Source organism: Podospora bellae-mahoneyi, chromosome 4, assembly GCF_035222275.1.
Source record: "Podospora bellae-mahoneyi strain CBS 112042 chromosome 4, whole genome shotgun sequence".
In the NCBI taxonomy this organism is placed as follows: Eukaryota; Fungi; Ascomycota; class Sordariomycetes; order Sordariales; family Podosporaceae; genus Podospora; species Podospora bellae-mahoneyi.
The window spans coordinates 135404-150524 of record NC_085883.1 but is presented as its reverse complement, the minus strand read 5'-3'; the positions used below and the strand labels follow the sequence as shown (position 1 = coordinate 150524).

At 53.2% G+C, this 15121-nt stretch overlaps 6 protein-coding genes across 6 annotated transcripts; 2 read left to right on the top strand and 4 right to left on the bottom strand.

Annotated features, from left to right (window-relative positions):
- Positions 1-1628: 1628 nt before the first annotated feature.
- QC761_400410 (uncharacterized protein) lies at positions 1629-5946 on the bottom strand. The gene is made up of 3 exons (XM_062878323.1): positions 5197-5946; positions 4944-5135; positions 1629-4878 (listed from the first exon to the last, which is right to left on the bottom strand). The coding sequence occupies exons 1-3, from the start codon at positions 5595-5597 to the stop codon at positions 1962-1964; spliced, it is 3510 nt and encodes a 1169-aa protein (XP_062731732.1). The 5' UTR covers positions 5598-5946; the 3' UTR covers positions 1629-1961.
- A 1245-nt stretch (positions 5947-7191) lies between these two features.
- On the bottom strand, positions 7192-11253 carry QC761_0060690 (uncharacterized protein; the record flags this gene model as incomplete). Its single annotated transcript, XM_062872570.1, has 7 exons — positions 7192-9026; positions 9109-9208; positions 9267-9483; positions 9537-9890; positions 9948-10457; positions 10520-10702; positions 10756-11253. 7 exons carry the CDS (start codon positions 11251-11253, stop codon positions 8915-8917), a joined length of 1974 nt encoding a protein of 657 aa, XP_062731730.1. The 3' UTR covers positions 7192-8914.
- QC761_0060700 (uncharacterized protein) lies at positions 7656-8978 on the top strand (the record flags this gene model as incomplete). The annotated part of the gene is made up of 1 exon (XM_062872571.1): positions 7656-8978. The coding sequence occupies one exon, from the start codon at positions 7656-7658 to the stop codon at positions 8976-8978; it is 1323 nt and encodes a 440-aa protein (XP_062731731.1).
- Positions 11254-11439: 186 nt separating the features above from the next.
- QC761_0060680 (uncharacterized protein) lies at positions 11440-12257 on the bottom strand (the record flags this gene model as incomplete). Its single annotated transcript, XM_062872569.1, has 2 exons — positions 11711-12257; positions 11440-11547 (listed from the first exon to the last, which is right to left on the bottom strand). Exons 1-2 carry the CDS (start codon positions 11957-11959, stop codon positions 11440-11442), a joined length of 357 nt encoding a protein of 118 aa, XP_062731729.1. The 5' UTR covers positions 11960-12257.
- On the top strand, positions 11719-13686 carry QC761_400380 (uncharacterized protein). Its single transcript, XM_062878322.1, has 3 exons — positions 11719-12320; positions 12381-13306; positions 13364-13686. Exons 1-3 carry the CDS (start codon positions 12158-12160, stop codon positions 13640-13642), a joined length of 1368 nt encoding a protein of 455 aa, XP_062731728.1. The 5' UTR covers positions 11719-12157; the 3' UTR covers positions 13643-13686.
- On the bottom strand, positions 13645-14940 carry QC761_400370 (uncharacterized protein). Its single transcript, XM_062878321.1, has 2 exons — positions 14456-14940; positions 13645-14401 (listed from the first exon to the last, which is right to left on the bottom strand). Exons 1-2 carry the CDS (start codon positions 14758-14760, stop codon positions 13777-13779), a joined length of 930 nt encoding a protein of 309 aa, XP_062731727.1. The 5' UTR covers positions 14761-14940; the 3' UTR covers positions 13645-13776.
- Positions 14941-15121: the final 181 nt, after the last annotated feature.

The following is a 15121-nucleotide window of genomic DNA, read 5'->3' as shown; positions in this document are numbered from 1 at the left end:
ACTCCTCACCCTGGCAGCTAGGTAACTGGAACAAGAATCTCTGTGACACACAAAAACACAAAACTCTTCGAATCAAACACTGCTACGATAGTCGCAAAAATGCCAGGCAGAAAGAATAACAGAAAAAGGCCTGCCAATAAGCCCAACCGGTGGCCCCGACCGTGGCTGCAACTGTGGCTTCTGGAAGTGACGCTGTTCTTCCAGACATAAAACGCCTATCACTTGCTGGAAAAAGTTGCTAGTCGAAACGCTGGAAGTAACCTTGGCCGTAGAACACAAGCCTCTCAACGAGCCATATCTTCGCCCTGAATACGGCCCTGTAGATGGAGACTATAACAGGTCTGTCGCCGTTTTTGTTACCCCAGAACAGTGGGTCAATATGGTGCACTACAACGATCTGGGCGAGACAGTGAAGGTAGATGTTGATCTATGTGCCCTCCGGTAAGCACGTAAGGCCTACAACGACATGGGAAGCTTCCGGTTCAAATATCTTGGAGATCCAGCCGGCAAGAGGGTCTGGTGGGCGAGCGAGGAAGGGGGCCGAGCGATTGGACAAATCTATAAGGGATGGACACAACGATTCGACGAACAACTGCAACAAATCCACCAAGCTAGACTGGTCATAGCTGAGGAAATGGACGAGGCTGGTGACACTGAAGCAGGAATATGAGTTGCAGACAGAGCAATTGTCAAGACACAACAGGAGAGCTTCAAGTACCTGGCCGATATACGACTGCGCACGCTTCTGCAGCATTGGGGGTTGGCCAATGGACCAGGGAGAAAGTCACGCTGGCTAAAATACGACCCCGACAACAGCGAAGCCACGAGAGTGGATGACGAAGTCGATCGCATAATGGTCGGCGTTTCGACGGGCGACGGCAACATGCTGGCCGAGGTCCACCCTCCCATCAATCTCCAACATATCATGCGCGTCGCCTCCAGTCGTAGCCATGGCCGAGACCCTACCAAAAGACAAGAGGCGTGAATGGGCACGGGAGAGACTTCAGAGACACCTCGACTTCATAGACAAATGGATCACAATACACTATACGGTCCAGCACTACGCACTCAGAGCTCAGAACAGAGCTGCATGCAGCTTGAGAACAGGAATGGAAGGCACTCAGAAAGGTGATGACGGAGCGATGTTTTGGGATCCACGAAAGGAAACAAGGCTCCAAAGAAGACAAGAAGACCCAGATCGTCCGTCCCATATTCACTGACTACGTCCGTCTATTCGCACAGGCATGTCACCTGCACAATTATGTCGAAGTGTAATCGAAAGAGAACTTCAAAAAGAAGCTGCAACGTCTGGACTTTAAGCGTTGGGACGTTTATAGGTTCGCCATCCAGACATGAAGCCACGGGGATATAGAGGGCGGCCGTAGCGCTACAAGGCATCCCGGGCCCAAAGTCAAGGGAAATATGTGGACAGACTTCAATGCCATCTACGAGTACGACCAGTGGAAGTATGCTCCGAGGTATGATCTCGATCCACCTGCAGGAGCACGTAAGCATATACTCGCTTGCCTTGTTTGCTTTTCCCCTTTATCAATGCTAATAATGCATCTGTGACAGCCGGATTGTTCGATTCTCCGCCTGATTTAGAAGTCAAGGTTGATCACACGCCCACCGGAGTGAACAAGTATGATTGGGAGCGCATCTGGAAGTTATATGGCCCCGCGGAATGGGAGACTGAGAAAAGGAGGTTGGTGAAGATGTATGAAGAATGAGGCCGAACTATCCAGGTTTGTTACTGCTTACACCTTATGTTTGGCAACACCAATTGTATATTGTTTCCCCATCGCACGCCCCCTTCACCTCTACTCGATATACCTTTCTGTGTGCGTTGTCATTAGATAGCGAAAGCGCTGTGATCAAATAAAACGAAGGATATATTGTACCACCCCTTACCTACCTACCTCGGTACCTAAACCAGAGACCGATGTATATCAAATCCCCCTTCACGCTGCCAACTCAGCACCACGAATAGGAACCGTAAGAGGTAACTCATGTGCATATACAACCTCCTCCACCTTCTCCGCCACACTCGCCTCTTTCCCAATACCCCCACGCAACACCTCGACCGGCCCCCTTCCAAACACAATTGGCGACGCCACCGTCGTGGCAGGACTGACAGTCATGGACCTACTCACGAAGCTAATCCCATCCCCCTCACCACCACCTCCTCCACCCGGCTCCGTCGCCCGCCTCTGTATCTGCGGCTGTTGCTGCTGCTGCTGTTCCGCCCTGACCGTCCCCCCCCTCTGAACCATCCCGCTCAACCTCCCAAAGCTATACTCGACATCCCGTTCCAACCTCCCCCTCCTCTCCTCCAACTTGGCAAGCAACTGGTCATACTCTGCAAAACTACCCAACACCCTCACGCTCTCCCCCCCCGCCTCCGGATCGTTAATCACATCCACAAACCCCACCCCTTCCGTCCCGGTCAGGGCCTCGAGCAGAAGCGAGCAAACCATATTCACCCTCTGGATCCTGTTCATCCCCCTCCCTCCCCTCGCGCCCGACCTTTTCACCTCCAGAATCTGCTTCTTGGTCTCTTTCTCCACGTCGGCGACTTCCTCGCCGGGGGGTTTGTTCTTGGTCACGACGCCCTCGGGATCGGTCGTCTTTTTTGGCAAGGGGGGCATGGCTTTGACGACGGGGCTGCAGAGTTGATTGAGAACGATGCTGCGGAGTTTGGTGCGGCGCTTGCCGGCTCTGGTGAGGTTGGCGCCCAACTTTTGGCCGAGGGTCAGGGGGGAGGTGACGCCCCGGAGGAAGCCGAGGAGTTGGGTCAGCGGGGTGAAGGTGGCTGTTATTTCGGCGGGTGTGAACCCCTTGCCGGGGAAGGAGGTGATGAAGGTGGAGAGGAGAGGGAGTTGGGACAAAAGGGGGAGGGAGGAGGTGCCGGAGCCGGAGCGGAAGTGGGTTATTTCGGAGGCGAGGAGGGTAGAGAGAGACCAGGTGAGGGACTCGAGGGCTTTGCCGCTGACCTTTTGGGCGGTGCTGCCGTCGCCGTAGACGCGGAGATGGGAGAGGGAGGAGCCCTTGTAGATTGTCGATGTGGGAACTCCGTAGGTGGTGTCTACTCCTGCGAGGTTCCAGAAGATGGCGCATTGGTCAGAGAAGGGGAGGGAGTGGGCGAGCATGACCATGTTGTACTCTGAAATCACAGGGGAGTCGGGGCGGAATGGTTGGAGAGTGGCGACTAGTTTGGTGGAGTGCGGAAGACCTTCGATGATGTCGAGGCCGGTTTCCTTGGCTTTGGGGTCGCTGATTGGGCTGGAGGGCGCAATTAGAAAGCGGCGAAGGGGAAAGGTATCGGAGAGCTTCTGCTGGGCTGTTTTGGCAGTTGCGGCGAGGGTCTTGTCGAGCTTCTTCATGAACTTCTTCTTGACCGGCAAGACAACACGTGCAGGAGTCGGGGCTGTCTTGGGGGTCAGCTTGGTCAGCAAGTCCTTGATGTTGCTGGTTTGGGTGAAAGCATCAGCTGGCTGAAAGGGCGAGACGCCGCTGGAGACCAGATGACCGAACCCCTTTAGACTCTGCATGTTCTCAGGCGAGATGATGAGAAAGCTGGTTCCTGCTCTTGCGAGCTCAGAGGCTTGATCAATGTCCAGCAGTTCCCAGGGGTGTCGTTGTCCGTCTTGGAAATAATTCATGGGATTCCCCAGAAAGATGATGGTCTTGCCGCTGTAGTTGGCCAAGATGTCGTCACGAGTATCGGCTGTCGTGTATGCGCCGCTGAGACTGAGATTGAAGATGTCCACAGGAAGGTGAAGCCCGAGTTGAAGGAAGTGGAGTAAGTGCAGCACACAGGCATTGGGCGAAGACCCGTTGATGACAAGCAGGAATCGTGCTGCTGGGTTGTAGCGGTATGAAGGCGAGATCTGAATGCGCAAGTCAAATGCCACCACGTTCCGCATCTGTTTTCCGTGGGGATCTGAGAGAATCAGAGTGACAAACATGTTGCCTGTGGTGAATTCGTTGACCAGCTCCGATACTTGAAAGTCAACAGTGATTGGAATAACCTCGCCAGGCTCGATTACTTCGATCATATCCATAATGTCGTGCGGCGTGTCCTTTGGAGCTCGCTTCAAATCGAACATGCCGTTGGGATCGGAAAGATGTGTCCCAGCCTCGCGCTGTAGAGTGCCAATACGACCCTGTGACTTGGTGGAGATGTTTTGTATCGTCCAGGAAAAGGTGACAATATCACCCTTTGCTACGCTGTCCAGATACTTTGGCGTGGTCATGAGCAGCGGGTATTGGCAGACGATGCCCACACCGCCGCTAAACTCGGGAACATCTCTCTGCAACCGCTGGGAGTAGGCTCTGAGTGAGACGGTATCTTGTGCGCGGAGAAGTGTGCCCGAGCTGCGGTCGACGGTTTCGTTCTTGATCCAGGCCTTCAGCACACCCGGAACCTTGACACTGTGTCCTGGTGGAATCTCGGCTGGAATCTCCAAGGGCTCAAGGATGGGCTCCAGCCATTTTGTGCCCCTGACCAAGATTTGCAGGCGAGATATCTTTGGTGACGGCATTTGGCCTGTGTTCTTGATGACGATGTCGCTGATGATTAGCCGTTCTCCGGGCTCGTTGATGCCATCCCCGTTCTCGTCATGCACTTTGAAGTCGACAACCTCGAGCATGTAGCGTGATTGGAACACTCCCCTCCTGCCATCTTTGTAGTTGACAATGACCTCAGAGTAGCCCATCGGACCGTCTTGACCAGGATACAACAAGTCATTTGGAGTTCTTCCGGCCATGCCTCCTGGTCCTCCTCTCCCCGCAGGTCTCGAATGATACCTGGTGGCATACTCTGTGTAGTGTTGACCGTTTGCATTGGTGTGTACGGCTGCAACATATCTCTCTGACCTGTATATCTTGAGTCAGACAGTCTTGATCAGGGCTCATAGAGAATGCATTTTTGGGAGTCAAACCATGTACAACCGGCACCGCCGTCACCGCCATGGCCACCGGCTCCCCCGGCGCCATGTTCACCGACGCAACCACCATAGCCGCCTCTGACGTCCCACTCAACACCGATGAGGGTGTCAAGATCTTCCTCATTTACCGTGACATGAGCATGGCCTCCTGCGCCGCCATTTGCCCCACTCGTTCCACGGCCGCCACTGCATCCATGTCAGATACGCGTTTCTTTTTTCGTTCTGCAAAAGCAGAAGAGGGACTCACTCTCCTCCGTTCATTCCCGGCGATCCATCAGTAGCCTCGCTCGTCTGTGTCGCATCCCGTCCGTCAAACCCATCACCCCCAGACTGGCCATTTTCACCGATTCCCCCGTGCCCTCCATCTCCACCTCGACAGTCCAGCAGCAAAGACTGTTTGCCCCCAACCTGATACCGCTCCCCCATGCGATGCGCCTGTCCAGTGACCTGAATTATACCCGGCCTGGCCGGGTCAAAGCTCAGCCCGACATGTATCTCTCCTCCGCTGGTGCCGGAAGATGGAAAACTGGCATCTCGTCCCTGGCGACCGAAGGATCCCCGCGGCGCTTTGATGGCTGTTGAGTTATCCCATTGTTGAGTCCCATGAGCACCAGTTTGGCCTGTTGCGGCCAGGGTGATTGTAGTCATGGTGGAGGCACGGGCGGCTTGCTGACTGGATCCAGGTGTGCTGTGTTATGTCATTCTCCAAAATTACACCTGAAAAGTCCCGGTGAGGTTGTGGACGGGAGTGTTGAAGAAGTACCCTGAGCCAAGTTGTTTGCTGTTGAATAAAGTGTGAGACATTCAGACGTAGCCACAAGATTTTAGGGGATATTCAGCTCAGCTCATTGCCAGCATGTCATGTTTGAGATGGAACGCGCCTGATGGCGGTCGGCAAAACATTGCGCCGGTCTTATCTACGCGCTTGTGGCGTCCCTGGAAGATTGGAAAGACGAAAACCTGGGGGTGCGAGCGGGGAGAGCCGGGGTCCTCTTTGGAGCTGCCCGCATTTCCAATTGCCTGGTTGAGTTTGGGGCTTTGCATCTATGGCCTTGGCGCCGTCGCGAGTTCTCAGCCACCAATAAATCCACATGCATGGTCATTGGTCGCCTCGCATAGGACGTCGTTTCACTAGTCAACATATGACCTAGTGCTCATGTCTGATCATGAGAGGCTTCAATGATTCAGGGGGTCAGGGGTTCAGGGGAATGTTTATCAGGGTTAGGGTCTACGGACGACAAAGCTGGGACACAAGGTTCTCTATGATGAAAGTGCTGACTGTCGGGTAACTCCCATTCATATTGTTGTGATTGTGGCGCACCCTGTTCCAAGGTAGCTCTGGCAGCTCGGAGCATGGCCAAGTGGGAAATGTGTGCTGCTGAGCTAATATTCATTTTGGCACTTCTTCGGGGATTGCAAGCCTGGCTTCCCCTTGAAAATCACCAACCATTTTCGACCATTCCTTGGTCCTTGTGAAATGGCCCTCAACTGCCGTTCGGCGGCGTTGGCTGACATCGGAGTTTCCCGGTGCAAGCATAATATGGCTGCCTACCTAGATAGGAACTTTAAGCATGCTTTAGTTTTCAGTTACACACGTAAGGCTGTAGGCTTGATCCTTCAACTTAGGTCATACTTGCATTGGCTTTTATTTCCGAGTATTGTTCTGATTGTTTCTAACACTTAATTGAGTCATGGTCTCAATGAAGAATACATCGATGTTTATGGCTCAGATAGCTAAGGTACAGATTGATTTAAAGTCAGTCGGTGTAGAAAGTGGCCTAGTCCGTGGACGGGATGTTACCGTGATTCCAAGTCAGACTTTCTTGGTCATGCAGATAATGTGTTGTCAGCTCTTGTAGGTGCTTGTACAGCCTGAGTTCCTCGTAAAGGCTGCTTACTCACTTACCTAATGTGCTGTCGTCTCGGTCATGCCAATTACATAAAACAGGAGTACTAGACAGTGGGAGACTGAAATAAAACAAGTATTGTGTCACAGGACTTATATCAAATGTGTACACGTGAGAATGTACGCACCTGCGCGTTGTCGGAAGCCTGGCTTGGTGTGAGATGTTACTCCCACCTCTCACTTCTTCAGTTCTTGATTATTCAAGTGGGCTGACAGTTCTCATCCCAAAGACGAGGTGGTTGATGCTTGAGCAATAGTTCTTGGCAGGCAAATTTCGTCACGAGTTTTAGTCAAAACCCTTCAAGTTCTCCAGGTCTGGCTAATCCAGCACACGATGGGGTAATATACGGTCTTGTTGTTCTGTAATAATAATGCGATACTCAACGCACTGAAAGGCCAATATGATGATCTAACTCCTCATGGCCCCCAGGTCATCCAGTGGACTCGTCCAGACCATCGGCCCACGGCACCTCACTCGACAGGCAGGCGGCCGACACTTTGAAGGTCAGCCCAATCGCCGACTGAAAGCACACCTTAGGCCTTGGCTTGTATCCACAATAGCTCACTGGTGATGATGATTACCTCCGAGTGGCTTGCGTCACTGATGGAGCAGGTGTCTGAGGCCTATGTGAGGCTGTTGAGATTTCGGTCATCCTGAAATAGTCTATAAGAGCTGAAGAAATGCTCGACCGAAGTTCTGTCTCTTTCTCCATGCCAGCCATCTTGTCACGAAACCAATACACCAACACGCCCAGCTTCCATTTTCCATGTCAACTCTTTAGTCGGATAAGGTACGCAACATGACCATGCTCAGTGATGCCGCTACTACTCCGGCACCCTATTACTCTCAGGGTCTGCGTGCCCGCTTCAACATCGATCATGTCCGGCTCGAACAAGCCGATGTAGATGCTCGCCTGAACGGAGGCAAATGCGCGGACATTGAGTATGAAGTCGACGAAGCCAAATACCGTGCTCGGTCGACAGCTCGTTTCAAAGCAGGCGGTCTTCCGACCTCGGTGCCTGACGGCTGGCCGACAAAGCTCTCAGGACCCCTGGTCTGGACCTCAAACTCATTCCCTTCTGAAGACGAATACGTCTACCACCTCACCCCGTCTGACAAGACCGAGATTCTGGCCGCCCTCGCCTTCTTCAAATCCCACAACCTCGACTCTCAGAAAGTGACCAAGTACCTCTTCCCCCTTCCCGACCTTGGCCCGATCTTGTCCGGCATCTGCAACGACATCTATCTCGGCAAAGGCTTTCACATCGTCCGCGGTCTTGACCCCGACGACTACCCCCTCGCCGACCTGACCACCATCTACCTCGGCCTCTCGTCTTACGTCGCCTCCCGGCGCGGCCGTCAGGACCAGCGCGGCTCGATGCTCATTCACGTCATGCAGCGCGGGGATCAGTCCGCTGAGTCCATTCTCCACGACAGCATCTACTCCTCCGACAAACCCTTCCATACCGACACCGTAACCGACACACTCTGTCTCTTCACCCAAGAGCTCGCCTCTTCAGGCGGCAGATCCACCTTTGCCTCAGCCTGGACAGTCTACAACGAGCTCGCGGCCACCCGCCCGGACCTCATCCACACCCTCGCCTCCCCCGACTGGCCGTTCGACACCTACGGCCGCGACCCCCCCTTTTACCGCCGGGCACTGATGTATTTTCACGACCACCGCCTCATCACCTCCTTTTCCCGCCGTCTTCTCGTCGGCCATGCACCCTTCACCCCGCGGAGCAATGCTATTCCAGGGTTGACAGAGGCGCAAGCCGAGGCCCTCGACGCGGTTCATTTTATCGCCAAGAAACATGAGATCAAACCCCGGATGGAGAGGGGTGACATCAGGTTTGTGAACAACCTCGGTTTGCTTCACAGAAGAGAGGCGTTTGAGAATGTACAGGGGAGTAAACCGAGGCATCTGGTGAGGATCTGGCTGAATAATGATGAGGGAATGTGCTGGAACCTGCCTCGGCCGTTGAGGCTGGCTTGGGCGAGGGTGTTTGATGATGATTTTGAGGATGAGGGGAGTGATAAGAGGGCGAGGTATTGGGACTATGCCCCGTTGAGGCACCCCGTGACTGGGAGGGTGTTGAATACGGGTGGTTCCTGTGACTGAGGAATCTTCTTCGATAGTGCTTCTTCAGCAGGTCTGTTCTTCTTGGTCCTTTGGGTTGTGGTTTAGTTTTTGCTTTCGTGTATTTGGAAGGGGCTTTGTCGTACATCTAGGTCTTTTTTCTTCTCCTCACTCGTTTTTTTTTGGCCTCCACTCCTGGTCATAGAGCATAGAAACCCAGTACAAATCATGACCGACGTCTTCCTGTTCTCGGACAGTTCTCATGGTGCTTTCTGTGCTTGTCTGTCAGTGTTGTGACATCAACGGTGGGAAAATGAAGAGACCCAATACGTCTTGCGTTGTCTTTGACCATCTCGGCTGTCATTCTCACAAAGCTGATCTGCTCCTCGGTCAAATTTGCTGCCTTGGCCAGATCACTTCTTCCATCTTTTGTATGTAGTGGCAGCGAAAAGGGAACGACCCCTCGATTGATGTAGTGAAAGTGGGCAAGCATCGTCTGGGCACCACAGTGATGTTCTCTGATACTGGCTGGGTTGGCGTATTTACCCTATTTGTTCAGTCAGCCCTATTCGGGATATGTACAGGGTAGTTGGCACTGACAGGTATCCTAAACTGCCTCGCGGTTTCCTCGTCCCGCTTGGTGATCATGGCGCAGCTGTGCAGTAACACAAACATTGTCAAATAAATGGTTAACCAGTATTCTCTCTTTTTCGCCAACACCAAGTCGTTCAGCTGTTTCAACACCGCCCTGCTCCATGGTCTTAGAAAGGTAGTGTAGTTGATGCACTCAAACTGTGCCGTCATCAGCAAGGGCATCATGACGCGGTTGTCGTAAAGCGGGTGCGGAGTGCCTCCAAGCTTGTCGTCTCCGCAGATGTACACTGGTGAGCTTGTCATGCGGCACACAACCCAGAGACGGAATGTGTTTGACAGGAGGGTTTGTTCTTGTTTTGTCTGTGATCCATCAGCATGTCAAGATGAACTGGTACGTTGTTTCAATATCAAACTCACCCTCGCCAACCCGATTTGCCTGAAAGCCATCAAATACGTCTCCCACAACAGCTCATCTCGCCCCACCATGGCTGTGATGAAGTTGTGGACATTTCCATCTACAAAGCCCCTCATGTTCTCCGCTGTGGCCTTCATATCCGCTACTGCAAACCTCGGCAACGGGACTTTTGTCACTGTCCCTTCCACAGGGTCGGCAACCTCGTCTTCCAAGATGTCGCCAGCGGTGGGAATAAACTCCCTGACCTGAAATGCAAATTGTGTTGGAACGTTGAGGTGGCTGACCATGATGGTTCTGATACGAGAAGAGGGAGCCCAGTCGGACGACGAAATGTCGACAATGTCCATGCTTTGCCAGCGACGGCTGAAGATCTGCCAGGGGGCCTTTTGTTCGCGATAGAGGGAAGCTTCCGTAATAATATAGCGGTAACATGGCATCTTGCTCAGTGTTGGGCCAGTCATGAGTTGACACGTGAGGCAGGGTCCGGAAGGGAAGGAGGGGTTTGGAAGGCACTGATGGGGAAGAGGCGGTCAGAATTCGTTCTAGTCCGTGGTACCTAGATAAGAAGACATACACGCCCTCTGTTCATACGACACCTGATACATGACTTTAGTTGGCGAGTCAGGGCCGTGCTGCGTTTCTTGGCTTTGTCGGTAAAAGCACCCCGTTTCTTCGGTTTGGGTTTATCGATGGGGTTGACCTTGCTGCTCGGCGGTCTCTCGCCAACCGGCTTTGTTTTCTTTCTGCGACGGATTCGCTGGAACAGGTTAGTGTATCTTTCAAAAGGCTGGTCGTTATCGTTGTACTCACTGGCGGAAGAGCCCACACTTTGCTTGGTCCAAGTACGGGGGCAGTCTTGGTAACTGCTGGTTGCGAAATAGGTGTTTTGGGCAACGCATGGCCTTCAAGGTGTGTGCTTGCGTGATCGCGTCCGTCATGGTCGTAGAAATATGCAAAGTCTTTCAAGTCAAAAGATTGGGCATGCTCCAGCTCCTTGGCCTTCTCTTCGGAATGTTCAGGGGGAGTGACTGTCCAAGGAGAGGTGGCTATAGGTGTGCCCTCTACCTTCCCACAATCCGATGGCAAGGTATCATCCTCAGTAAACCGTGACACCAAAGGCTCTGATTCTAGACTTCGCTGAAGGCAGCTTGAGACTTCCTCCTGAGGTGATGGGGCATATTCCTTGAGATGACCTTTCTTTCCTGTGGTGTCATACCACCCAGCCTCGGCAAGTAAGTCCCAGTTGGGATATGGCCTCAAGGGGCTTGTATTCAACCCCCGACAAGGCCGCCAAGAGAGGGCGACCATGATTCACGACCTTTGGACCAGTGAGTCCCGTTCAGGTTATCGGTTGCGTCCTGTTGGGTGAACAGTGGATGACGGTGTTCTGGCACACCACGATAACTGATGAACACTTCTTGTCGAGAACTCATGTTACCATGAGAATTGTTGCCGTTGTGGCTGGAACCCGAACTGCTTGCTGTCCACCCCGTGTTATCTGATGAAGGCCATGAGACTGCCGGTGACTCGGGATTTGGAGAACCCATTGCTGCTGAGCTCATTGCCAAGGAATTTGAGGAATTCCTGGGTGCTGACATGCATCTGTATTAGTCAGACCAATCATCTGATAGGGACCTGGAACAACAAGAAAACGCCCATAAATTTCAGGCAGCAACTCATAACCGAGCAATGGGGCTAGGTGAGGATAAATTGACTGAATGGTACCTAGGTGTTATGAGTGGCGTTGTTCTGATAAGGGGCTTACGGTGGAATTCATCTGTATCATGATGTTCATCAACTGCTGCGAGAGGTCTATCTGTCGCTTGGTGACGGTGGAATGTCGCATTGTGTCGGGAGAGTCAGCGAGGAGAACCTGCCTTCCTGCAACACGGGCGATAAGATAAGGCTTGTATTCGTGCCAAGGCTGGCCCACAATTGAGGCCAAAGTAGGATTTGGATCTCGATCAATGACGTCGTCGGCCATTCCTTTTAGCCTGCTTCTTTCAACCACCATCGACAATGACGGGAAAACATCGTCATACCCTCTACGGCAGTAGCCCAATCAGAGTCCTATCTTGCAACCGTCTGACGCCATGGATCTAGCAACACCGGTGGTTAAAGGTACCAGTGGCCTTCAGCACTTGGGGCTCTTGACCTCCGTTCCACCACAAGACACGCGAATCGAACACGACAGCCACAATACTCGGACAAAATGGCAACAGCAGAAGCAGCCTATGCCGTCGAGAAGGCCATCGGCCACGATGACAACAACATCATCCAGCAGGATGTCTCCAACTTCAACCAGAAGGGCACCGGCGACCCTAACGAGACGATGAAGGCTCTAGTATGGCAGACCAAGCAAAAGGTCGAGATTGGTATGATTGTGTCCGCCAATTCTCCCCAAGAATAGTCGCTAACGACCACATCAACAACAGTTGACGTTCCCAAACCGAAAATCATCGAGCCCCGCGACGTCATCCTCAAGGTGACCGGCACTACCGTTTGCGGTTCCGATCTTCATCTGCTCCACGGCGCCGTCCTCCAAATGCACAAGGGCGATATCCTCGGCCACGAATTCTGCGGTGTCGTCGACCAGGTCGGCTCCGCCGTCCGTGACAAGGTTCAGGTTGGCAAGCGATACGTTGTCTCCTTCCAGATTGCCTGCGGTGACTGCTTCTTCTGCAAGCAGAAGCTTTCGTCGCAGTGCGAAACGACCAACTCGAACACCACCACCAAGGCCATGTACGGAGGGAGGACAGCCGGCATCTTTGGGTATTCGCATCTGACGGGTGGTTTTGCTGGTGGTCAAGCCGAGTATGTGAGGGTCCCGCTGGGCGACGTAAACTTGCTGGAGATTCCGGATGATGTTCCAGATGAGAAGGCGTTGTGGCTGTCTGATGTTTTGCCGACGGCCTACAATGCTGTCAAGGATACTGCCGTGTACCCCGGTGATGTGGTGGCTATCTTCGGTGCCGGGCCTGTTGGGCAGATGGCGGGTGTTTTTGCGGTCGGCGAGGGTGCCAGCAAGGTTATCTTTGTCGATACCGAGCCCAGGCTCTCGATCATCAAGTCGAAATGGCCCAAGCAGCACCAGGACAAGATTGAGGTGCTGGATTTCAAGCAGCTCAGCTTTGGGGTGACCAGCAAGGACACCGTGGTGAGCAAGTTGAAGGAGTTGACAGGTGGGCGTGGCCCAGACGTTGCTATCGAGTGCGCCGCTGGAGAGTACGCCAAGGGCTGGATGCACTGGCTGGAAATGAGCTTGGGAGCCGAGACGGACACGAGTGAAATCATCAATGAGATGATTGAGGGTGTAAGGAACTACGGCCGTGCCGGTGTTACTGGTGTCTATGTTGGATACGTATGCTTTACTCCTCTACGATTATAATTGTTGCCAGCATGCTAACCCTCACCACAGACAAACCATTTCAACATTGGATCCTTGATGCAGCGCGGCATCCGCCTGATTGGCAACGGCCAGGCCCCCGTGCACAAGTACTGGGAGGAGTTGCTAGAGAAGATCAAGACGGGCGAGCTCGACCCGGTGCAGATGATTTCGCATCGTGTCCGCCTCGAGGACTTGGACAAGGTCTACTACAAGTTTGACAACAAGGAGGACGGCATGCAGAAGGTGTTTGTTGAGACCAAGTTCTCGCATCCACGGGCGGCTGGGACGCCAGAGCTGACCAAATACTAGTCTGTATTTTGATACTGGGAAGCATCGAGGAGTTAGTTGTTACCATTTACATGTGCCCCAAGCGTGAACCCATCGACGTCGTGTCCAAAGTTGAGGTAGACCCCACTGCTGGTGGAGGATTAGAAGTGTAAACATCAAGCACCAAGTCCGTGACCCCCCTTGTACCCACTCTCCTCCGCTTTCCTCCACCCTTCCCGCTCCAACAAACCCCCATCCTCCAACCGGAAAACCTCCACCTTCAACGGCCGGCAACACTTCTCCATCTCCTTCTCGCTATCCGCCCCAAAGCCCCAGAGGCTCAAATCCCCCCCGGGGCAAGTACTCAACCCCATCAGCACATCCACCTCGGCCAGAAACTCAATGAAGTCCCCCTTTTCCGCCGGGCAAGCACTCATACAATACCTTCCCTTCTCATCCAGCCCCGTAACCTGAAACAAATTGATCACATCATGCACGTCCCTCTCTTCTAAGCCAAACTCACTGACGGCTCGGACAAGGTTGCTATGGCAGTGATGATCATAGCTTTGGCCCCCAGACAAGAGGTGGTTGATGTAGGGGTCGCACCTTGTACCGAGGAGATCGTGGACGCGTCCGCCGTTGGAGTCGGTGCCGTACCAGGATAGAGAGTCGGAGAGGATGGTGAGGAGGGGGCGCATGTATGGGAGGCAGGACCAGAGACGGTCGTGCGTGGTGAGGTGGGTGGAGTGAAGCTGGCGGGTGCGAGAGGCCCAGAAGCGTTCGGAGGGGTTGTGTTGATTCCTACTGGGGGTTAGTCGATGGGCAGACGATGATATCTCGAGGGGTCAAGCGCACCAGATGTTCAGATCACCTACTTGAGGTCCTTCGGGAGTGCTGATGCGGATGATGGAGCCGGCAGAGGCAGTCCAAGCTTTGCCTGAGCGGATGGGGATGGTAAAACTCTGTTCCAGGACCCGAGGAGCAGATTGGATCTTGGAGTACAGCTCTTTGCCGACAGCCAGAGGCGAGTTGGGGCCGGTCGGGAGATAGGCTGGCACAGGAGGTGGAAGCTGGCGCCGAGAGGCCAGGCGAGCGGCATCAGCTTCAGAAAGAACTGGATCGGTGGACATGGTGAGTGCACCTAGGTGTCTTCGGGACATTGACACAGTGATGCAAATTTGTGGAATTTCAACACTTTGTGAGGGCTCGATATCCACTTGGTATTTCCATTGCGTCAATAGACGCTAACCCCGCACCGATCAGTCACGTCTCGGGATGCTTGAATATCAACATTGTGTCCCTAGCATGTATGTAAATGAAATTACAAGAGGTAATGCACAGCATAACAATCTTGACAGCTGCCAGATATCATAATTCTAGATGTGGTATGCAAGGTAAGTACTTGAAGCGACGCGACATTGTCAGGTGATCCCGGACAATTCCGCGTCTGAGCCAAGAGTGCACCCTCGCTATCGTCCAAATAGGGGCTAGGTAGGAGGCCTCGACATGACTACCTTATCT

What these genes read in the sequence shown, in the direction of transcription:
- QC761_400410 (XM_062878323.1), bottom strand. Translation starts at nt 5,597, where the DNA reads ATGACTACAATCACCCTGGCCGCAACAGGCCAAACTGGTGCTCATGGG. An exon ending in CCGGGAATGAACGGAGGAGA is followed by an intron (nt 5,136 to 5,196) that starts GTGAGTCCCTCT and finishes ACATGGATGCAG; the next exon opens with TGGCGGCCGTGGAACGAGTG. An exon ending in GGCGGTGCCGGTTGTACATG is followed by an intron (nt 4,879 to 4,943) that starts GTTTGACTCCCA and finishes CAAGATATACAG; the next exon opens with GTCAGAGAGATATGTTGCAG.
- QC761_400370 (XM_062878321.1), bottom strand. Translation starts at nt 14,760, where the DNA reads ATGTCCCGAAGACACCTAGGTGCACTCACCATGTCCACCGATCCAGTT. An exon ending in GTAGGTGATCTGAACATCTG is followed by an intron (nt 14,402 to 14,455) that starts GTGCGCTTGACC and finishes AACCCCCAGTAG; the next exon opens with GAATCAACACAACCCCTCCG.
- QC761_400380 (XM_062878322.1), top strand. Translation starts at nt 12,158, where the DNA reads ATGGCAACAGCAGAAGCAGCCTATGCCGTCGAGAAGGCCATCGGCCAC. An exon ending in CAAGCAAAAGGTCGAGATTG is followed by an intron (nt 12,321 to 12,380) that starts GTATGATTGTGT and finishes CATCAACAACAG; the next exon opens with TTGACGTTCCCAAACCGAAA. An exon ending in CTGGTGTCTATGTTGGATAC is followed by an intron (nt 13,307 to 13,363) that starts GTATGCTTTACT and finishes CCCTCACCACAG; the next exon opens with ACAAACCATTTCAACATTGG.